Source organism: Leiobunum rupestre, chromosome 5 (assembly GCF_980474605.1).
Source record: "Leiobunum rupestre chromosome 5, qqLeiRupe1.1.hap1, whole genome shotgun sequence".
Classification (NCBI taxonomy): Eukaryota; Metazoa; Arthropoda; class Arachnida; order Opiliones; family Sclerosomatidae; genus Leiobunum; species Leiobunum rupestre.
Window position 1 is genome coordinate 21,999,210 of NC_143388.1, and position 21,900 is coordinate 22,021,109.

Genomic DNA, 21,900 nt, shown 5'->3' on the forward strand with positions numbered 1-21,900 from the left:
TGTAAAGAGGACTGCCTCACCAGTCCGCAACTATAACAAAAAAATCCGAGTTGAAAATGGTATTTATTTATATATACATGTATAATAAAATGTATATATATATATATTTTAAATTAATTTTTTTAATTTATAATAAAATGCAGTTTTTATTATAAATAATTTATATAATTAAGTATATATATATAGATATATATTTTTTTAGTTAAATTTATTTTTAAAAATTTATATAATAATATATATATATATATTTATTTAGAATTCCCAGTTCGGAACTCGACTACACCCCAACATCATTTTGTACGTCATCATGTAGAAGGGGATATTATCCTTTCTCTCGGTGATATTATAGATGCCGCGGTTATCGGTGTTCAAAATGACATTCCTAATGGTGTGGTTCAGATATGGATGAGTCTTTAGACTTCCTTGGGGGACATGTCGAAAATAATATTACAGGCTCATCTCCACCGCTAGAAATTACAGACAGTGAATATAATCGTGCGGTTGACGTGCTTGTACAGATGTTTAATAAAAACCTCTCCGATAAATTAAACAAGCAAGTCAACGACGGTAATACTGTGGATAATACAGTTGCGGAACCAATATTATTGAACGCACCCCCCCAAGACTCTTCCCTGACGAACACCCAGCACGAACAGGAAGCCTCTGAGCTGGCGGAATTGATTCCTCCAATCCAATTCCCGGAACTGACGGATAGTCAGTATGACCGCGAAGCTATGGAATTAGGAGAAATTATAGTAATTATCCTGATCTTGAGGATTCCCAAAATGATGAAGAAATGGGAGACCTTATTACCAATTCGGAAGCTCAACAGCAAGATTCCATTTGAACTAGACTACTATAAACTCAAAAAATTCGAACATGTAAATAATCTCTCTATAAACATTATCGCGTACGAAAAGGGATTTTTTCCTCTTTATGTCAGTGACAAAAGAGTACCGGAATCCAGAGAAATTGATCTTCTCTGGGTATCAAACGGACAAATTAAACACTACGTATTCATTCGAAGCATAATTCGTCTCTTCAGTGGCTTCACTAAACATGACCACAAGACATTTTATTGCCGTCGATGTCTGAAAAGAAGCAACACTGATGATCTCCACACTCAACATGTGCGTGATTGTAATGTTCACGACCCGCAGCGTGTGGTCATGCCACATAAAGAACCAATTTTAAAATTCAATCAAATGGTATTATTAATAATATTTGATAAATTTCAAAATAATGAATTTATTGATTTTATAGGTTCCATATACCATCTTTGCAGATTTCAAATCGTTACAGTCAAAGGTGACAACTTGTTTACCGGACGTCACGTTATCTTCGACAACGACCTTATCTTTCCACGTGACGTGCGAGTTTTCATACACGATTATTGGACCTAATGGTGAGACCACACAAATGTGATTAATTAGATCTATATCTTAACCTGTCCCTCTTTAAAGGAAATCTCGTAAAACACCAAACGTATAGACTAAAGAACAGAGAACCACTGTTGTACAATAAAACTTTATTAAAAAAGCTATGGTACATGTACGGCCGTTTCGGCGCTAAAACTGGCGTCGTCGTCAGGCAAAACTAATCTAGATACAATTTTTGGCCGAGAGTTATTGAGAGAAACAGAGTTAACATGATTCGAGTTTAGGCACAAGAAAAACCAAATTACATTTTATACCAAAGCAATATTCCCCTGGTTAAGTAACTGTACATAGTGCATAGCAATCTCCTGGGCGGGGCCATCAATGTTGTTAATAAGTCGATTAGCAATTTTTAATTTTACAATTTCTATAGACTCTCTAATGTTCAATTTTATTGGGTTGTTTTCTTTAGAAATTAGTTTTGCATTGTTGGTGTCTATAATGTGTGAAAGCCCCCGAACATGTTCAACAATGGCCTTGGGCCTTTTTAGTCTAAGATCCGCATTGTGTTCCTTTAATCTGGCTGATAGGTAGCGTTTCGTTTGGCCTACATAGCCCATTGAGCAACTGCATGACAGTAAGTAGATTCCACTCTGGTCAGCCTTATCTACTGTGTCTTTTCTAGTTGGCAAATAATTTCCAATCTTGCTAATGGGTTTAAAAATCGGTTTTACGTGATTATTTTTACACAGGTAGCCTATTTTTTCCGTGAGTTTGCTATAGGGTAATATTATGAAGTTGTCCTTCTTATCAAACGGTTTGATCTTGGTGTGGTTCAAGGTTTCGGCTTTATTTTGTACAAAATAAATGATCTTTTTGATGAAATTTAAATCAAACCCCTATTAAGTGCTACCCTTCTAATAAAATTAATTTCGTGTTTATATTCCAATTGTTCGCTACAAATGTTTAACGCTCTTTCAACGTATGAGAGAAACGCAGATTTTTTTCTGAGAGAAGGGATGTGTGGATTTGTAGTGTGGTGGTGCTACAATCGCAAAAGGTTTTCTATAGACGATCGTGGTAAACGATGTGTCGTTCTTCTGGATTAGAGTATCTAAGAATGGAATTTTCCCCCCTAACTCTACTTCTACTGTGAATTTTATATTAAGGTTTTGTGAGTATAAGTAGTCGAGGAATACATTTAAATCGCTTACACTATGTTTCCATTTAGCTAGAACATCGTCCACATATCGCCTCCAGAAAACCACCTCAAACGGAGAATTATTTAGGGCTTTAGTTTCTAGGTTATTCATAAATAACTCACAAAGAAAAGGGGAGAGGCTCGAGCCCATTGCTAGGCCCTGGTTCTGCGTAAAGAATTTTCCCTTCACTTGAAAAAACGTTTTAGATACCACTAGATTAGTTAACATTAAAATTTCATACATCTCGAGTTCATTGATTATTTCCTCCCTCAGTCTTAATTTGAACACTTCCAGTGCTTGGTCAACCGGAACTGACGTAAAGAGCGAACTACATCAAACGATACTAATGTATCGTTGCAATTTATACCCGATTTCTTTAGATCTTGTATAAGTTCTTCAGAATTTTTTACAGTATATTTATGTTTATTTACTAAATATCCGAAGCGTTTGACGATGTATTTTGCGATGCGCTCCGATGAAGAGTTGCTGTTCGGGACAATAGGTCTAAACTTTAGTACTTCTTTATGTATTTTTGACGATAGGTAGAATCTGGGGCCTATAAACTTGGAGGGTATTAGCGCTTCCTGTTCTTTAGCATAGCTTTTTTAATAAAGTTTTATTGTACAACAGTGGTTCTCTGTTCTTTATTTAGTTAAAACATGTACAAGTTAGTCCTAAAACAAATTTAGTATTAAAAAGAATAGAGGCAAAGATGGGGCGTTGAAATTTCTGAAAATGCTTTTAAATGAATCGGACACTATATCAGAGAAGTTGAAGAAAAATATTCCAATGCAACTAACGGTGGCCGAAGAAAATTCATATCAGTCAGCAAATAACTGTTATGTTTGCGATGAGCCTTTCACGGAAAAGTCAGTAAAAACCTGAGACCACGACCACTATTCGGGAACCTACAGGGGGTGTGCGTGTCAGAGCTGTAATTTGAGGTTAAAAGCACCGAAATGTATTCTAGTTTTTCTGCATAATCTAAACAGGTAACCTAAATTTGTATGAATTGGAAAGTTATACGATATCCTAATCAATTTTTTCACGTAGATATGATGCTCATCTCATCATGCAAAAAATCGCTAAGCTCAAAAATAAATACATAGACTGCATCGCGACCAATAGTGAAACATATATATCTTTCACCCTTGACAAGCTACGTTTTGTTGATTCAATACGATTTTTACCTGCTTCGTTGGAAACACTAGTTTCTAATCTAGCAAAAGGTGGTCCGCCAAACGTTTCCGCTTTGAATTCGGAGTTTAAACCGGAAGAAGTTAAATTACTTCTACGGAAGGGGGTCTACCCATATTCGTATATGGATTCGGAAGATCGATTTCGAGAGACCAAACTACCCCCCATTGAATGCATTTACAATGATCTTACAGACGAACCATTAAACGAAGCGGAATACAGTCATGCTCAAAACGAATGGAACACTTTCAACGTGAATAATTTGGGTATATATATATATTTATTTTTACAATAATATACCATTAACAAGCCCTAACATTCTTAATTTTTTCTTAAAGGGCAATATCACGACATTTACGTTTTATCTGATACTTTCCTACTGGCCGACGTTTTCCAGAATTTACGACAGATGTGTATGACTTATTATCGTCAAAATACTGTCCACGCCTACACTGGTCCTGGTTTTGCTTGGAAAGCGGTCCTTTTTATGTCCAAAGTTCACTTAGACCTTTTTCTGGATGAAAACATGCACCTATTCATGTAAAAGGGTATCCGAGGTGGAGTTTCTATGTTAAGTCATCGCTTTGCACACGCTAACAACAAATACATCGAAACATTCGACCCATCCAAACCTGATAGTTATATTTGTTATCTTGGTAAGATTTTTTTAATATTTAATGTGAATGATAATTTTAACGATAATTTTAATTAAAGACATGAACAACTTATATGGAACATTCATGAAAGACTTCAAATGGGTTGAACATACCCCTAACAGTGAACGGGAAATTTTAAGTTGTCCAGACGATTCGTCAGAGGGTTTTATCGTTGAAGTTGATCTTGAGTACCCGGAAATTTTACACGATGACCACAGTCAGTTCCAGGAATTGGGTTGGAGGAATCAATTCCGCCAGCTCAGAGGCTTCCTGTTCGTGCTGGGTGTTCGTCAGGGAAGAGTCTTGTGGGGGTGCGTTCAATAATCTTGGTTCCGCAACTGTATTATCCACAGTATTACCGTCGGTGACTTGCTTGTTTAATTTATCGGAAAGGTTTTTATTAAACATCTGTACAAGCACGTCAACCGCACGATTATATTCACTGTCTGTAATTTCTAGCGGTGGAGATGAGCCTGTAATATTATTTTCGACATGTCCCGCAAGGAAGTCTAAAGACTCATCCATATCTGAACCACACCATTAGGAATGTAATTTTGAACACCGATAACCGCGGCATCTATAATATCACCGAGAGAAAGGATAATATCCCCTTCTACATGATGACGGACAACATGATGTTGGGGTGTATATATTATATATTATTATATATATTATATATATATAAAAAATACCATTTTCAAATCGGATTTTTTGTTATAGTTGGGGACTGGCGAGGCAGTCCTCTTTACAGGGTTGACCGACGTCGTAAAGCGATGCGCCCTCTTTACAGGCGAATTCGACTGTGTAACACGATGAGATGGACCTGGCCGCGGTGAAGCAGTAATACCGCTAGATTTTGACAGTTGACAATCAGCTGGTGTCCGTACCAACGGTTCTCGCCGAGGTGGCTCGGTCGGCAGTACAGGGACCTCGGTGAAGTTTTCGTTGATGGCGTATTAGCGCGTCTTTCCGAGAAAAGTTTCTATCGCATTCGGCGCAATTAAAGGTTATATTACTATGTTTAGAAAACACATGATGGTCGAGGTTCCGCTTTTCGGTGAAAACCGCTGGACATACATCGCAAGAAAACATCTTTAGGTTGAATATGACCTTAACGGACTGCGTCTAACCTTTTATACCATCCGTAGGCCTACATGACGTAATTAAAAATCATCCCAACCCCTCATTGGTTGTAAGCTTAAAGTAATAATGTAATTCAGTTCATGTGTTTGTGGTTATTTTCATCTATTGGGCATGGAAAGTTCTGGAAAATCACGCAATATTTTGAAGAATGACGATCTTGAAATTTCGTCACTATATTTCACCTCTACGACCCCTACTAAGGAACACGTGCGCAGTGGCGTCGCTAGGGTATTTTAGGCGGCGCTTGAGCCACCTGTCAAATTTCTGAAGCGCCACCTAAAATTCCCAATTTTTCCAATTCACTTGTCGAAAAGTTTCTTCGAACTTAAAAATGGGCATAACAAATTTAATTTTTCATAGTCGGCCTCAATATTTCAACTTTAAAAACCTTTTTGGGAGCTCCCCCCCTCCCCCATATCACTCACTATAGGACGCCCCTGACCAGTGCTAATGGCTTAAGCGCCACCAGTTTTGAAATCCTGGTGACGCTACTGCACGTGCGTTTTGATTGACAAGTAAAAGAGCTAAATGACGCTAAATGCTACACCTGATTTTTGGGGTTTTACCAGGGTAGGTGAGTACCTTACGACTATAGTGCTTTTTACACTATATTAGTATTTTCCATCTTTAGGACGAGAGACATTATGACGTCCCTTAGGGATTTTCTTACTACTTACTACTACTATGGAAATTCCCACTGACCCCTATGACCAACGATATAAAATCCACGACTGGAAAGCAAAAACACTTTACATTCGGTCTAATAAGGGTTGTCTCCCGTTACAACATTGGAGATGGGTGCAGATTTCAAACCTCAGTTTTCCGAGGATAATGCATTCATCGAAATTGATGATGAAGATCATAGTGAATCGGATTTGGAGTTTCCAGTAGAAGAAAATGAAATCGCCGAAGACGAGGGTGAAGAACTGTAAGTTTTTGTTTTGCTTTTGAAAATTGATTTTATGAGAGTATTATAGTAAGATGAATTTTGATATTTTCTTTTATTATTTCTTATTAGGGGTAGATTAATTGGTATCGCCAATATATATATATATACATATATATATATATATATATATATATATATATATATATATATATATATATATATATATATATATCCCCACGTTGAAGAACCAGATGACTACGGAGGTTTTGATGACGACATAAGAGGATATTGTGGCGATACACACTTATCCGGTGTAAGTATTTATATATACATACAGGAGGTCTTATTTGATCGGCCCAGGCGTTTTTCTCAAACACTATAGTTGCTTGAAATATGAAATTATCAAGATATACTCTCTCGGGGATGATACTTTTCTTTTGGAATTTTCAGAAAATTCGTGAAATATTTCACCGTTTTGAAATTTTTATTTTTTGAACGATAGGTGGTAGACGAAAATTTCTATCAACAAGTTGTAGAGCGTACTCGAAAATCTTTAATGAAATTGGTTTGGTCAAAAACGGACAATGTTTCTTTGAAATAAAACGTCATTAAAAAACAAGTTGTTACTACCCAAAAAGGTTTACGTTTCATGAAAAAGAAAGAGAAACCTATCTAATTTAAAATGATCGTATGTTTGTAAAGATAAAAAAATACTGTTTTTTAAGCCAAATCATTTTAAATAATTTTTTAGAGAAAATACAATTTACAGGGTGTCCACTAAAAAATGAATCAGGGCAAATATCTCAAAATCTGTTTTAGGTACAATTTTGAAATTTTAAAGTCCTATACAAGGTGTAAGGGGAAACATACTGCGAAAATGTCAATGACCTTGAACCATGTCTTCAAGGTCATCCAAAAACTAACTCGAGAACCGTAAGGGTTACAAAGTTGGTTCCAATTAGAAAAGTGTTCCACGTGACTTTTTAAGTAATAGTATGTTTGACATGATCGGATTTGACCAATAGGAAGCCGCGAAATGCTAGATGAAAAACAATAAGTTCGTTAAGTTGTTAACGTGTCGAAAGCGAGGTTCGGGAGCTGATAACTCTAAAGATACTCGCGTTAGAGTACACTGAAATTTGCTACACATCCTCATCAAGATTGAGGGTCTTTAGTTTAAAAATTGCAATGACCTTGAACTATGTCTTCAAAGTCATCCAATTTTACAAACTTGAAAAACTCCCACCATAATGAGTTGGTTTCGAGTTATGTGCGTTTTCTTTCAATTTTCATTTTAACGACCTTTGTGATTTTTAAAAACAGTTCCTCGACTTCCTATTGGTCAAATTCGATCGAATCAAAGCTAATTAGAGCTACAATGTGACGTGGAACACTTTTCTAATTGAAACCCAACTTTCTAACACTTATGGTTCTAGCGGTAGTTTTTGGATGACCTTGAAGACATGATTCAAGGTCATTGAAATTTTTAAAATAAAGACCCTCAATCCTGATGAGGATGTGTAGCAAATTTCAGTACTCTAATGCGAGTATCTTTAGAGTTATCAGCTACCGAACCTCGCTTTCGACACGTTATCAACTTAACGAACTTCTTGTTTTTCATCTAGCATTTCTCGGTTTCCTATTGGTCAAATCCGATCATGTCAAAGCTATTGGTACTTAGAAAGTCACATGGAACACTTTTCTAATTGGAACCAACCTTGTAACCCTTACGGTTCTCGAGTTAGTTTTTGGATGACCTTGAAGACATGTTTCAAGGTCATTGACATTTTCGCAGTAGGTTTCCCCCTACATCTTGTATACGAGTTGAAAATTTCAAAATCGTACCTAAAACAGATTTTGAGATATTTGCCCTGGTTCATTTTTTAGTGGACACCCTGTATATTTATACACATATTAATTACTCTTAGCTCTCGTCTTTTTTTATAAAAAGGCGAGAGTATCGGGTTATGCAACACGATCCACTACCGAATGAGGCCATTGAACTGATGGCTGAAGTTGACCGGGCGTTAGCGAAAGACATATATTTAACTATTTTAAGTGAAATCGAAAAGAATTCTGATGTTTCTTTTCGTGTGTAAAAATAATTAAATAAATAAGTGTTTACCAAAAAAATTTATTCAACTGACAATTGGGTAGTTACATTATTCTTATTTTTATATATCCACTCTGCAAACAAATTGATTTTTTCCAAAGCGCAGGAGTATTTCTTACTTAAAAAATTAGTATTGTGTTTAATTAGGCATGAAAACATGGGTCCGTCTTCATCCAATTCAGTCACTTTTGGACATCTAACCCCGTTTAAAGGGATGCTGAAGACGATAAATAACTTACTCTTATTCGATTCCCCATCTATAATTAAGCTTATTTAAATATTTCATTCGTTAAAATACTTTAAATCCATTTTTAAAAAAAATAAAATTTTAAGAAATTCGGGCCTAACGCGTCGACCCAAAAAGTTCTCGGAAATTTGTGTATTTCGCGGCTGTACGAGCGTCCAATGAGAAGCCTCTTTCAACTTTTATAACACCAACCAATGAGAGAGCGAATTTAGGCGAACGCCTATCGCCACTGCATTTTGCGATTTTTCGCCTAATGTTTGTTATGACACTTTTCTTCATAAATAAATTCGGATAACTAATTTACATAAACGTTTTGATCGGTTATTCTACTGTATAAATATTTTTTTACATCTATTCTTTAGGCCAGCAGTCAACGCACGCGATTTTATAAGGTAAACAATCATTTTCACCACGATTTATAATATACAAGGCCAAGACTTATTTTGGTTTATGAAAAGTTAAATTTAGAAAGTGTCCTGACGGAAATTATGGCTGAAGAATTGGAGAATCTAGGGGCCGTTCCGTATAACTTTGAGCCTCTACTTGTTGACCACCCTGAGTATTTTGCAAATGAAGATGAAAATGAACAGCCAGTAGTAGTAGGAAATAATGAACGTATTGGAAATACCAATTGGTAAAAATGAATTCTGAATATTTTTCACGAATCATTATACTAATTTAAGCATAAACAATTTCTTTTAGGTGTACTTGCGGTAATTGCAGGCCAATGCCTACAGCGACTGAGAGTATTTGTTGTCGAGAGATAGGAAGATTAGTGCGAGAAACCCCGGGTTTACGCTGCTGTCTCGATTGGAGAAATTTTTTTTTAAATTGTTTAGAAATTGATGTACTCGAGCCAGCGTACCTCCATTACGTACAGGAAAATACATGATTAAGATACTATTTGGTTTTAACAAAAGTTTATAATAAACCTTATTTCACCAACATTTTAAATAACAATAATTAAAGTAATAAATACCGGAGAATGGATAAAAATATATATAAGCAAGTTCTTAAAGAACCTGAAAACGTACATTGCCCTTATGTAAAATTTTCGGAAGGAGTGCATACATTTAATATTTTTCAATTGTTTATAAAATTGTGCACATCCACAAGCTGTAAATTGTTATAAGAACGTTTCTACAAAATTTGCGGTTGGATACTTCTCCCCGAAAAGGGTTTATAATAGATTTCTGGTTTAAGTTTTACAGTTTATTTTCACATGTGATAATTTCTAATAAAGCTCTTATTTTACATATAGGTAGCTTAGCAGTACACGGATGAAAACTATATGATGTGAAGTGAGCAGAACATACTCTCAAATTTGGAGTAGATTGAAAATCATCTGATTTTCCTAGAGCTGCCATACCGCCCTTATTTGTTGATCTTTCGGAAATTAATGAAATGAGATGTTTAACCCACGATAATTGTCAAACGTATTATCGCACAGTCCTACAGCACACACTACACTGCTCGCCATTTACTATCAAATAGCAATCAAAACGCTTCTATGGAGATTCAAATCTATAAACAAGCCGGCTCCTACTAGCCTGAAAACCAAAACCACACATTAAGCCTTGGCCTTATATATTGGAAATAGTGGTGAAAATGATTGTTTACCTTATAAAATCGCTTGCGTTGACCGCTGGCCTAAAGAATAGATGAAAAAAAAAATATTTCTACAGTAGAATAACCGATCAAAACGTTTATATAATTTAGTTATCCGAATTTATTTATGAAGAAAAGTGTCATAACAAACATTAGGCAAAAAATCGCAAAATGCAGGGGCTCTGAGCGTGCGCCTAAATTAGCTCTCTCATTGGTTGGTGTTATAAAAGTTGAAAGAGGCTTCTCATTGGACGCTCGTACAGCCGCGAAATACACAAATTTCCGAGAACTTTTTGGGTCGACGCGTTAAGTTTAAGTTTCATTCAAGTGCCAAATTTGAGTCGCCAAGCAAACAGCGAAATAGATATTAGCAAACGAAGTGCATGTAATATTTCTAGAGCTATTAGGTGTCGAAATAAGAATTTTACCTTTTCAAATCTTACGTAGGGGTGAAAATAGACGAATATCTTAAAACTAAACTACGCCAAGGCTAAATTAGAAATTATGAAGAATGCCTATAAACTTAAAGGTTCTAAAAAATTTCTTACTCGTGGTTACACAATAAGACAAGAAACCGCCCGTTTTCATCTACGTCAATTCATTAAAACAAATACCGACGCCCAATTTACCATCCAAATGGATGGGAACATTTACCACTAGAACGAAATGAGGAAATGTGTTGATTTAAATAAATAAATTCGATTTTTGTTTATTACTACATTTATCTTTAAACAATTTTTATGAAAATTCTATACGCTAATGTTGGAAGCGCCAATTGTAATTTCCCGAAACTTGTAGCGCACTCCTCTAATTTAAATATAGATATTTTTGCCCTTACCGAGACTTGGTTCACAAATAATTTCATTACTTATATACCTAATTACGAGTTTGCAGGAATCGGGAACAGAATTGGTGGAGGTGTTGGATTTTATATGAAAAATTGTACTAGATTTAATATTCTTTCTAACTCTATTTTTAACGAAAATATCGAGTGTTTTGGTATTAAGCTAGAAAGTCGGGGGAAATTTTTGTTTTAATCTATAGGCCTCACTCGTCAAATTTTGATAGATTCATTGAATATCGTGAATTATTGTTAAATAATATAGGTGCTTTAAAAACAAAAATTACAACTTTGGGAGATTTCAATTTTGATTTTGGTACAAACAACCCCTGCCCCTTAGCCATAATTGATTTATTCGCTAGCTATGGTTTAAATATAATGGTACGCCAACCCACGAGAGCAGCTTCAGGTAAATGCATAGATAATATATTCACTAATATAAATGGGAAGATAGATGTTATTAACAATGCCGAAATTTCTGATCATGACCCAATATTATTTACCTATGAAACGGCACAACCAGCCATATCCACAGTACGCGTAAGAGATTTTTCAAAGATAAATGTGCAAAAATTTGCCAACATTTTAACAGGTTTTGACTGGGGAAATTTATACGCTCTTGATGACGTCAACATGGCATATGATCCCTTTAGCGATAATATCTCAGGGGCTTACCAAAATTGCTTTCAATTTAAAGATATCAAGTTATCACGAGATTCGTGGATAACGGAAAACGTTAAAGACATTATAAAACATAAACGTAAATTATTTAAGCTCTGTAAGCGCCATTAAACGACTGAAAATCGGAATAACTATTTAATTTCCCCCAATTTTTGCAATAATCAAATAAGGAACGCCAGGTGTAGGTATATCAAAAGTAAATTAGACAATGCAAAATCTAGCAAAGAAAAATGGAATATTATAAATTCTGTTACCGGTAAGACAAAAATGTTTAAGCCCATTCCCGAATGAATTACAGCAAACGATATGCATACTCACTTCACAACTGTTATTAACTCTGACACCGATTTTGACGCTTCGTTAAAATTTAACGCAAATCAATCAACCTGTGCCCTATTTCAAGTCACCGAAAGTGAGCTTAGAGAAGTAGTTGATAGCGTCTCGCAGTCTAGTGCGCCAGGCCTTGATGAGTTACACCCAAAGCCAATAAAATTTGTACTCAACCATATTATTACACCATTACTCTTCCTGATAAACCTGTCGTTTACAAAAGGAGTATATCCTGACAAACTTAAAATAACTTCAATTACACCAATTTTTAAGAAAGGTGATCCACTTATGCTCTCCAACTACACACCAATCTCGGTCTTGTCCTTTTTTTCAAAGATCTTCGATAAGTGTTTTCTTATGAGACTTGATTCGTTTTGCACTAAACATAACTTGTTATCAAAAGGACAATTTGGGTTCAGGACCGGTAGGGGAACCAACCAAGCAATAGCCACGGTTTATAAAACAATCTTAAATGCTCTGGACATTGCTAATTACTGCCTAGGAATTACCAAAAATAAAAACGTTTTTGAATTTGAATTTGAACTCCTTTAGAGTGTAATACGAAAAAGATGATTATTGAAAGTGAAATATGAAATAACAGACTGTGATAATTCGGACCCTTTAGAAATTTTAATTCCAAATTCAATCGACAGAAATATAGATAAAACTAATGACTCAAATGCAAAAGTTGATAATTATGATGAACATAATATCGGTTCAATTTACAACCAAAATATTATGCAGATGTTGAAATAGAAAATTCAGACGATCCTTCCTTGGTTCCAAGCTACAGCCTAGAACGATATACCAATACAGATGACGGTGATAATCCAATTCCAATGGTTGATAAACATAAAAAGAAAATGAGATGCACATACAGAAAAGAAAAACAAAAAGAGAAACACCCGATGCTCGTACTGTTGAAATTTGGATTTTTGATACCTAGCGATTTTGGGCTTATTTTTATTAATAAATTTGATTTCTGTATATTTGAATATTAAGTGTATCTGTTATTGTTTGAATATCGAAATTGTAATTGTATTTGTGATTTTTTATGTTTATATATTTTGTATTTTTACTATATTGCCTGTATATGTACGTGTAATTTGGACGATCGACCTTTTTCGCTATAGTAAGCCTTTCCAAGAAATAGAAACTGGGGTTTTTCCACGGTTTAGAGGCGAATGATGGAAATCTTAGGCACTGGTACTCTCTCCCCAGTGGGAGGCGGCTAGCTGCTTCGGACCGGCTCGTTTCTCAAATCTCGCGTATGGAAAGTTTGCCAAAGAGGGTTTCTCAAGGTTGAGAAACGTCCCAACAATCGGAAGAACCACCAGTTGCGACAAATCGCCATCGGAGTAAGATCTAAAATCGAGAACTCTCCTCCGCGAATGCGTGTACTCAAAATAACCCTTATTTTCTCGGAATAATTCATTTTGTATTTTAACCTTTTATAAATTGTTTTTCATTAAATTCTCAGTTTTCATTTAGCCTAATTTTCGTGTCTTTAGTCGCTCATTTTTTCCCATTATAAACAATCATTTGCGCGTAATTAGAACCGCTAGTTTAGAATGTTTTCAGTCCGTTCTAAGCCAAAATAGTTAGCTCTCCCAAGCCGGACATTCCACCACACAATTTGGTGCCGAAACCCGGGACTACGCGTATAATCAAGTTGTTTATCGGACGTACTGTGACCAAGATCAGCGAAAATGGCCGAAGGAACAACACCTCAGGATCCAACGCATCAAGCCGTTCAGATAATAGATCCCGCCCTAACAAATGCGAATCCGACTCTGAGGAATTTAGTCAAGAAACGTGGAACTTTGAAATCTCACATCACTCGGTCGCTGAACTCCCTTAAAAGCGAGTTGGAAAACGCTTCACCAAGACTGGCAGAGATACGCAACGCCCTAGCTCAATTAAGGCCTCGTGAAACTCAACTTCTCACTTTCGATGAAGCCATCGGAGACATTCTAGAAGGCCCGGAGTACGAAAAGGACGCGGATGCAGCCTACGATTATCACTCCAACTACTTAGTAATTGTGGATCAAGCGGAGCGATCACTAGCAAGGACAGCACCACTAGTAAACACAATCAACCGGAACGGAGGAAGCAATTCGTCCCCCGTTTTCCAGCAAGGTGACGGTTCAGGAGGTGACGAATTGAGAGTCATCAGTCACCAAACGCAACACGTGAGACTACCAAAACTCGAAATAAAGAAGTTCAGCGGAAGTATCAGCGAATGGCAACAGTTTTGGAGTCACTTCGAGGGATCAATTCATCGCAGCTCACTCAGCGACACAGATAAGTTCCATTACCTTAAATCCTACTTAGAAGGACAGGCAGCGAAGTCCATAGCGGGTTTGGCTCCGACTCAAGCCAATTACGATTTAGCAATTAGCATTCTAAAAGAACGATATGGACGTAAGGACATTGTAGTTAGTGCGCATTTAAACAATTTCTTTAAATTGACCGCGATAAAAAACGCCAATGATGTAACTAATTTACGAAACCTTTACGATACATGCGAAATTGAAATAAGAAGCCTAAAATCGCTAGGGGTAGATTGTAAGTCATACGACAGCTTGCTCGGTCATTTAGTTTTCGGCCTCCTCCCCACCGAAATAGCGCTCGCGTTTAGTAGAGAAAATAAAGCAAGTTCAGAAATTAGTGTAGAAAAATTACTTCCATTTCTAAGAGACGAATTAGCTTGTCGCGAACGCGCCTATAGTGTACGCCGCCAAGACAAACAAGATCTCGATCGCAAACCCAATGCGCGTGAAAAACAACCATTTTTTCCACGCCAAGAGAACCGCGGCCAAAAGACCAATTCAAATATACCGTCAGCGGCGGCCCTCAATGTCGGCATTAAGGAAAGGGTATGCATTTTCTGTGATAACCCCGCACACGGACCGATGGAATGCGACAAATTCTCAACCACTGAAAGAAGGGATATCGCCCTAAAAAGGAGATGTTGCTTCATCTGCCTCAAAACGAATCATTCGGCCAAGCGTTGCAATCTCCGGTCACGACGATTCTGCAAATTCTGCGGCCAAAGTCACCACTCAGCGGTCTGCGATTCGGAAGAAGCCAAAGACCATGTAAATTCGAAACTGCGAGACGTCAGTAAACCCGGAGCGGAGCCTGAGAAGAATAAGCTAAGCGTTGGGGTTCAAATGACATCTGTAGCCAAAAAGGGGGCGGTCCTACTCCAGACCGCATTAGCCTTAGCCAGTAGCCGAGACAACGGAGATGCAGTCCGAATACGCTGCCTCTTGGACGCCGGAGCGCACCGTACCTTCATTAAGGAGAAAATATCGAGACAGCTTCGACTTCCAGTTATCGGCGAAGAGGAGTTGGAAGTTTTCGTATTCGCAGAAGCGCGCCCAATCAAGGTCAAACGCAGAAGGGTTCAGTTAGAGATTCGAAGTCTACACGACCCCAGAAAACGGATCGTCATTCAGGCTTTAGAAACGCCCGACATAACCGGAGCCATTTTTTCGGTACCCGACCAAGACATCGTCAAGGAAATGGGAAACCGTGAACTGCCTATGGCGGACGGTCCCATAATCGATGGAATCGAAAACACCAGTTCTCAGCTAGACCTACTAATTGGCACAGAATTCTACTGGAAGATATCCACCGGAAAAATGGAAAGACTCTCGGACACGCTCGTTCTACTAGAGACCGTCCTCGGGTGGGTCGCTCACGGAGCAACATCCGCCGAATACTCTCAAGCCAGTATCAACACCGTCACGGTAATGCAAGCTGTTTGCGAGGAACAATCACTATCGGATCAACTGAGAGCATTCTGGGAGCTAGACTCAATCGGAATTTTAGATACTCAGAATGAATCAGAAACCAAGACACAGTCTTTAGAGGAGTTCGAGAAAAACATAAAATTTCAAGATGGAAGATACGAGGTTTCACTTCCGTGGAAGCCGAATCAAGATCGTCTAGGCAACAACTACGCTATCGCAACGAAAAGAGCCGAATCACTCCTTCGAAAGTTAAGAGCTAATCCCGACCTTCTGAAACAATACGACGGCATCATTCAAGAACAACTCCAACTAGGAATCGCCGAAGAAGCTCCAGATATCGACGGGAGCCCACTTTATTACCTCCCACACCACGGCGTCACGCGGGAAAGTGAAACTACCAAATTACGGATAGTACAAGATGGTTCCTCGCACGCAGAAGGCTTGCCATCCCTCAACGACTGCTTGGAAACTGGAATAAATCTGAACCCAGAACTAACAGAAGTTCTCCTAAGATTCCGAGAAAGTGAAGTAGCCTTCATCGGAGATATCGAGAAGGCATTCTTGCAAATCTCGATTGCGGCCAAGGACAGAGACGCACTACGATTTCTCTGGGTAGACATCAGCCAGCCAAAAGACAACTTCAATACTTATAGAATGACCCGAGTACCATTCGGGATCACATCCAGTCCCTATCTATTAGCAGCAACGATCCGCCACCACCTGAAAAATTATGAAGCCACAGAACCATCCATCACCACACTAATCGACAAGAGTCTCTACGTCGATGATCTAGCCTCAGGAGCAAAATCACCACCTGAGGCATTCGAAATAACGAATAGATCGGTGAAGATCATGAACGACGCGGGAATGAACCTGAGGAAATGGCACAGTAACTCGCCCGAACTAAGACGTCTTTGGGGTAATCCAGAAACAACCCCCGATTCCAGCCAAGTCAAGGTCCTCGGAGTTCCGTGGAACAAGGAAAGCGACTCATTTCGCTTCGAGGCTGAAGCGCTCATAAAATACTTGATTGGCAAGAAAAGCACAAAACGATGGATAATCAAGGTCGTAGCCAGGATATTTGATCCTTTGGGATTGATATCTCCCTTCGTCGTAAAGGCCAAGTTTCTCTTTCAGGCATCATGGGAACGAGGACTGAAATGGGATTCTCCGCTACCGTCTGACATGGCCGAACAATTTGATTCGTGGTGCGAAGAACTACAAGACCTGCACAAAATAGAAATACCTAGATACTATTACAACGGAGTAGATCACAATGAAATCAACAAAACGGAACTTCACACCTTCGTAGACGCTAGCGAAAGAGGTTACTCCGCAGTGTCATACGTCAGATATCAATCCGCCGACAAAACCATTCGAACGACATTAGTGGCGTCCAAGGCCAGGCTGGCTCCTCTCAAAAAGCTCACGCTGCCACGCCTCGAACTGACGGGTGCTCTTCTCGGAACGAGATTGTCTGCAACAATAATCAAGACATTAACAGATCCACCGAAGAAGATTTTTTTTTGGACCGACTCGCAAATCGCTCTACACTGGATTCAAAGCTCCGCCCTACAATGGAAGCCATTCGTATCCAACCGTGTGCGAGAGATTCAATCGAAAAGTGATCCGCAAACTTGGTTTCACTGCAAGGGTAAGCACAACCCTGCCGACCTGCCAACGCGAGGCCGAAGCCTCAGGGACCTGGAATCGAATTCGCTCTGGTGGAACGGTCCATCATGGCTAACACATGATCAAATAAGTCCGCCCCGTACGGAATCGAGAGAGTTAACCGACGAAGAATCACAAGAACTGAGAGCCATCTTCAACAACCCACTTATGCAAGCGGTGACGTGCACGCAGCCCGCGAGCGAGGCGCCATTAGACATCACCAAGTTCAGCTCGTTGACTAGGTTGTATCGGAGGACAGCTTGGATCAAACGGTTTATCAACAATACCAGAAACAAGGGAAACCGAAACGTCGGTCATTTAACAGCGGAAGAAATATGGCAAGCAGAATCATTTTGGATCAGTCACGCGCAACAAGAAAGCTTCCCAAACGAAATCAGTAAATTACGTCAAGGCGAGCAAATTTCTGCAAATTCGAAACTCGCGACTCTACACCCAAGACTAGACGAAAACAGCTTACTCTGCGTTGGAGGGAGACTCGATAACGCGCAATTATCGTACAAGGAGAAACACCCGTGGATATTATCCTCGACACATCCTTTATCAAAACTTATAGCGCACTACAACCATACGCGCGTAATGCACGGTGGAGTCAATGAAACCCTCGTTCAAATCAGGGAAGGGTTTTGGATAATTAAAGGCCGCCAATTAGTAAAAAGGGTTGTCAATCAATGTTGCGTTTGTCGTAAATTTCTCGCCAAACCATCAAACACCCACATGGCGCCACTTCCGCAAGATCGCTCTAATCCGGCTCCTCCTTTCTCGGTCACCGGTCTCGATTTCGCCGGCCCCTTATACAACAAAAATGGGCAGAAATGCTACATAGCGCTCTTTACTTGCGCGACGACTCGTTCCATTCACCTCGAATTAGTCAGTGATATGACTGCTGGGAATTTTCTTCTCGCTTTTCGCCGGTTCGTGGCACGTCGTGGCATTGTGAAGAAAATCTTCTCTGACAATGCTAAAACCTTCAAGAAGGCCGAAGCGGAGTTGAAACAGCTACTAAAATGTCTTTCGAATCCTGACGTGACCAACTACTTTGGAGAGCTTCAAATCTCTTGGCAATACATTGCCGATCGCGCTGCCTGGTGGGGCGGCTTTTGGGAGCGCCTTGTACGCTCCGTGAAGAACGCAATTCGAAAAACCCTAGGCCAAGCGAGGCTTTCACACGAGGAACTCGAAACAGCACTCACGGAAGCAGAAGCCGCCATTAACTCCCGGCCAATATCATTTGTCTATCAAGATGCCGGCGAACCTATACCTTTAAGTCCGTCACACTTCCTCGTTGGCGTAAGGTTAACAGCCTTACCATCCAGAAGCTACAAGCGAGACGAAGGCATGCAATCGACTCAGGCCGAATTAACTAAGCGATGGAAATACAGACAGCAACTCAATGAGAGATTCTGGCAAAGATGGAAAACGGATTATTTACTGGAATTGAGGTCCGCCCATCATCGAACGAAATGCATACCTACTAAAGCCATCGAACCAAGCGACGTCGTACTCATTGAAGAACCACGAATGCCCAGACTCTGTTGGAAAACCGCCGTAGTCGAAGAAACTTTCAAAGGTCGCGACAACTTAACTCGGTCGTGTATGTTACGTCTTTCAGACGGAACTCGTCTTCGTAGACCAATTCAGCTAGTCTATTTGTTAGAATCAGCCTTAACTTCTTGAACATGTAATGTTCCAGAGGGGGGAGGATGTTGAAATTTGGATTTTTGATACCTAGCGATTTTGGGCTTATTTTTATTAATAAATTTGATTTCTGTATATTTGAATATTAAGTGTATCTGTTATTGTTTGAATATCGAAATTGTAATTGTATTTGTGATTTTTTATGTTTATATATTTTGTATTTTTACTATATTGCCTGTATATGTACGTGTAATTTGGACGATCGACCTTTTTCGCTATAGTAAGCCTTTCCAAGAAATAGAAACTGGGGTTTTTCCACGGTTTAGAGGCGAATGATGGAAATCTTAGGCACTGGTACTCTCTCCCCAGTGGGAGGCGGCTAGCTGCTTCGGACCGGCTCGTTTCTCAAATCTCGCGTATGGAAAGTTTGCCAAAGGGGGTTTCTCAAGGTTGAGAAACGTCCCAACAATCGGAAGAACCACCAGTTGCGACAAATCGCCATCGGAGTAAGATCTAAAATCGAGAACTCTCCTCCGCGAATGCGTGTACTCAAAATAACCCTTATTTTCTCGGAATAATTCATTTTGTATTTTAACCTTTTATAAATTGTTTTTCATTAAATTCTCAGTTTTCATTTAGCCTAATTTTCGTGTCTTTAGTCGCTCATTTTTTCCCATTATAAACAATCATTTGCGCGTAATTAGAACCGCTAGTTTAGAATGTTTTCAGTCCGTTCTAAGCCAAAATAGTTAGCTCTCCCAAGCCGGACATTCCACCACACGTACCATCCAAGGTGTATAAAACTGATGACTCATTTAAATGCTCGTCTTTTAGTCAAGAAGAACGGATGTCAATTTGGAATGCATTTTGGCAACAATCTTATATTGAAAGAAGAAAGATAATGCTATCAGAAGTCAAGTTTCAAAATATTTCCAAAAGGAAAAAAGAAAGATAGCAAAGTAAAATACGAATCAAGAATATATTCATTTAAAAAGTGGTTAGCAGCTGGACCAGGTCATCTTCGTGTGTGCAAAGACTTTTTTCTTCTCACTCTTGGATTTCAAGGATCAGCGGTAATTACTGCACTCTCGGCTGCCCACAAATCATCATTATTAGGCGAGGAAATCACGGAGAGTAGAGGGAAAAAACCCGCAATAAATGCAATAGATAAAAATATTCTGGAGAAACACATAATAAAGTTCAACTCAGCTAAGGCTCATTATCGTAGAGGTCAATGCACCAAATTTCCGCTATCTTGCACGGGAACGTAATATAAAAACTATGATTGATGACTTGAAAGAGTGTAATCCAGATCTGAAATGGTCTCTTGAAACCTACCGCAAAAAATAAAAGAAAATAATATCTCATTCAAAGAACCAATATCTGACGAATGTGCCCGATTGTGCAAACTACAAGGCCATAGCACCTGAAAGCCTATCTGAGATTGATACAGAAAATTATATCAAAAAGCAAACGAGGTCAAGAAAATTTGCAAAAAAAAAAGACGCTACACACGCTAAAAAAGGTTGGGTAAATTTAACCCAAATTGGGTCAATATTACCCAAAAATTTGGGTCCGTATTGCTCCAGTCCAAAAATTTGGGCAAATGTTAAACAACCCAATTTGAGCAAAATAATTACCCAACCTTGGGTCAAACCTTGCTTACCCAAGTAGTTGGGCAAATGAAAACAACCCAAAAATTTGGGTATTTAGGAAAATTACCAAATTATTGGGTAGTTATATTTGCCCAAACACTTTGGTAAAATATAAAAATTGCCCAAAATCTACATTTAACCCAAATAATTTATTAATGGCCTTAGACGAATAATACAGACTAATTGGGTTACATTTAAACTATATTCAATGGGAATGAACTACTCAGCCATTTACAGCTCATAATATCTTTTATTTCGTGAAGACATTTAATAATCGTTTATTGAAAACTAAAAATTTTAATTTTCAACGTTGATAGTACTCCACTGTCATACAGAAGCCAACTGTTCTTCACCGAGTGGCTAAGACCTTTTGAAAATGACCTCCTATCCACAACTTCAAGATACAAATCACAAATGTTTTGAAAATTAGCTATATTTCTCTGTTTCACTAAAATAAATTTTAACTTTTCCAAAAATCTGTTATATATTAACTCGTATAGGTCAAAATTCCACGAATTCCACTCATTCTATCCAAAATACAGAACCACATTTCTGTCCAGAAAAAATATCAAGTTTTGACATTCCCTCAAATTTTTGGCTTGCCATATGCATGAATGTTTGGTTCGTCCTTAGACCAAGAAACACAGGGACGTGGCACGGTAGATATTTCGCTCCCGAAGCTTCGTTGCGGCTGCCTATTTCCTATTTATCTCGCGCTGTGTCGCTAGTAGCGAAGGTGAGTCCATTTTTATTGGCTATTTGAGTCACGTGCACAGCTCTACAATCTGTCAGCACGTGGCCTGCAACAGCATGGCTCCAAAAAACGAAATTTCTTGTATGTTTTTTAATACTTGTGTCCCTAAAATATTAATAA

General features: G+C 38.5%; 1 protein-coding gene across 1 annotated transcript; it reads left to right on the forward strand.

The window, feature by feature from the left end:
- The first annotated feature begins 13,992 nt into the window (after positions 1-13,992).
- LOC149943809 (uncharacterized) lies at positions 13,993-19,410 on the forward strand. The gene has a single exon (XM_090176208.1). It carries the CDS (start codon positions 13,993-13,995, stop codon positions 19,408-19,410), a length of 5,418 nt encoding a protein of 1,805 aa, XP_090032334.1.
- Positions 19,411-21,900: the final 2,490 nt, after the last annotated feature.

Excerpts from the sequence above, each read along its gene's own strand:
- LOC149943809 (XM_090176208.1), top strand. The coding sequence starts at position 13,993 with ATGGCCGAAGGAACAACACCTCAGGATCCAACGCATCAAGCCGTTCAG.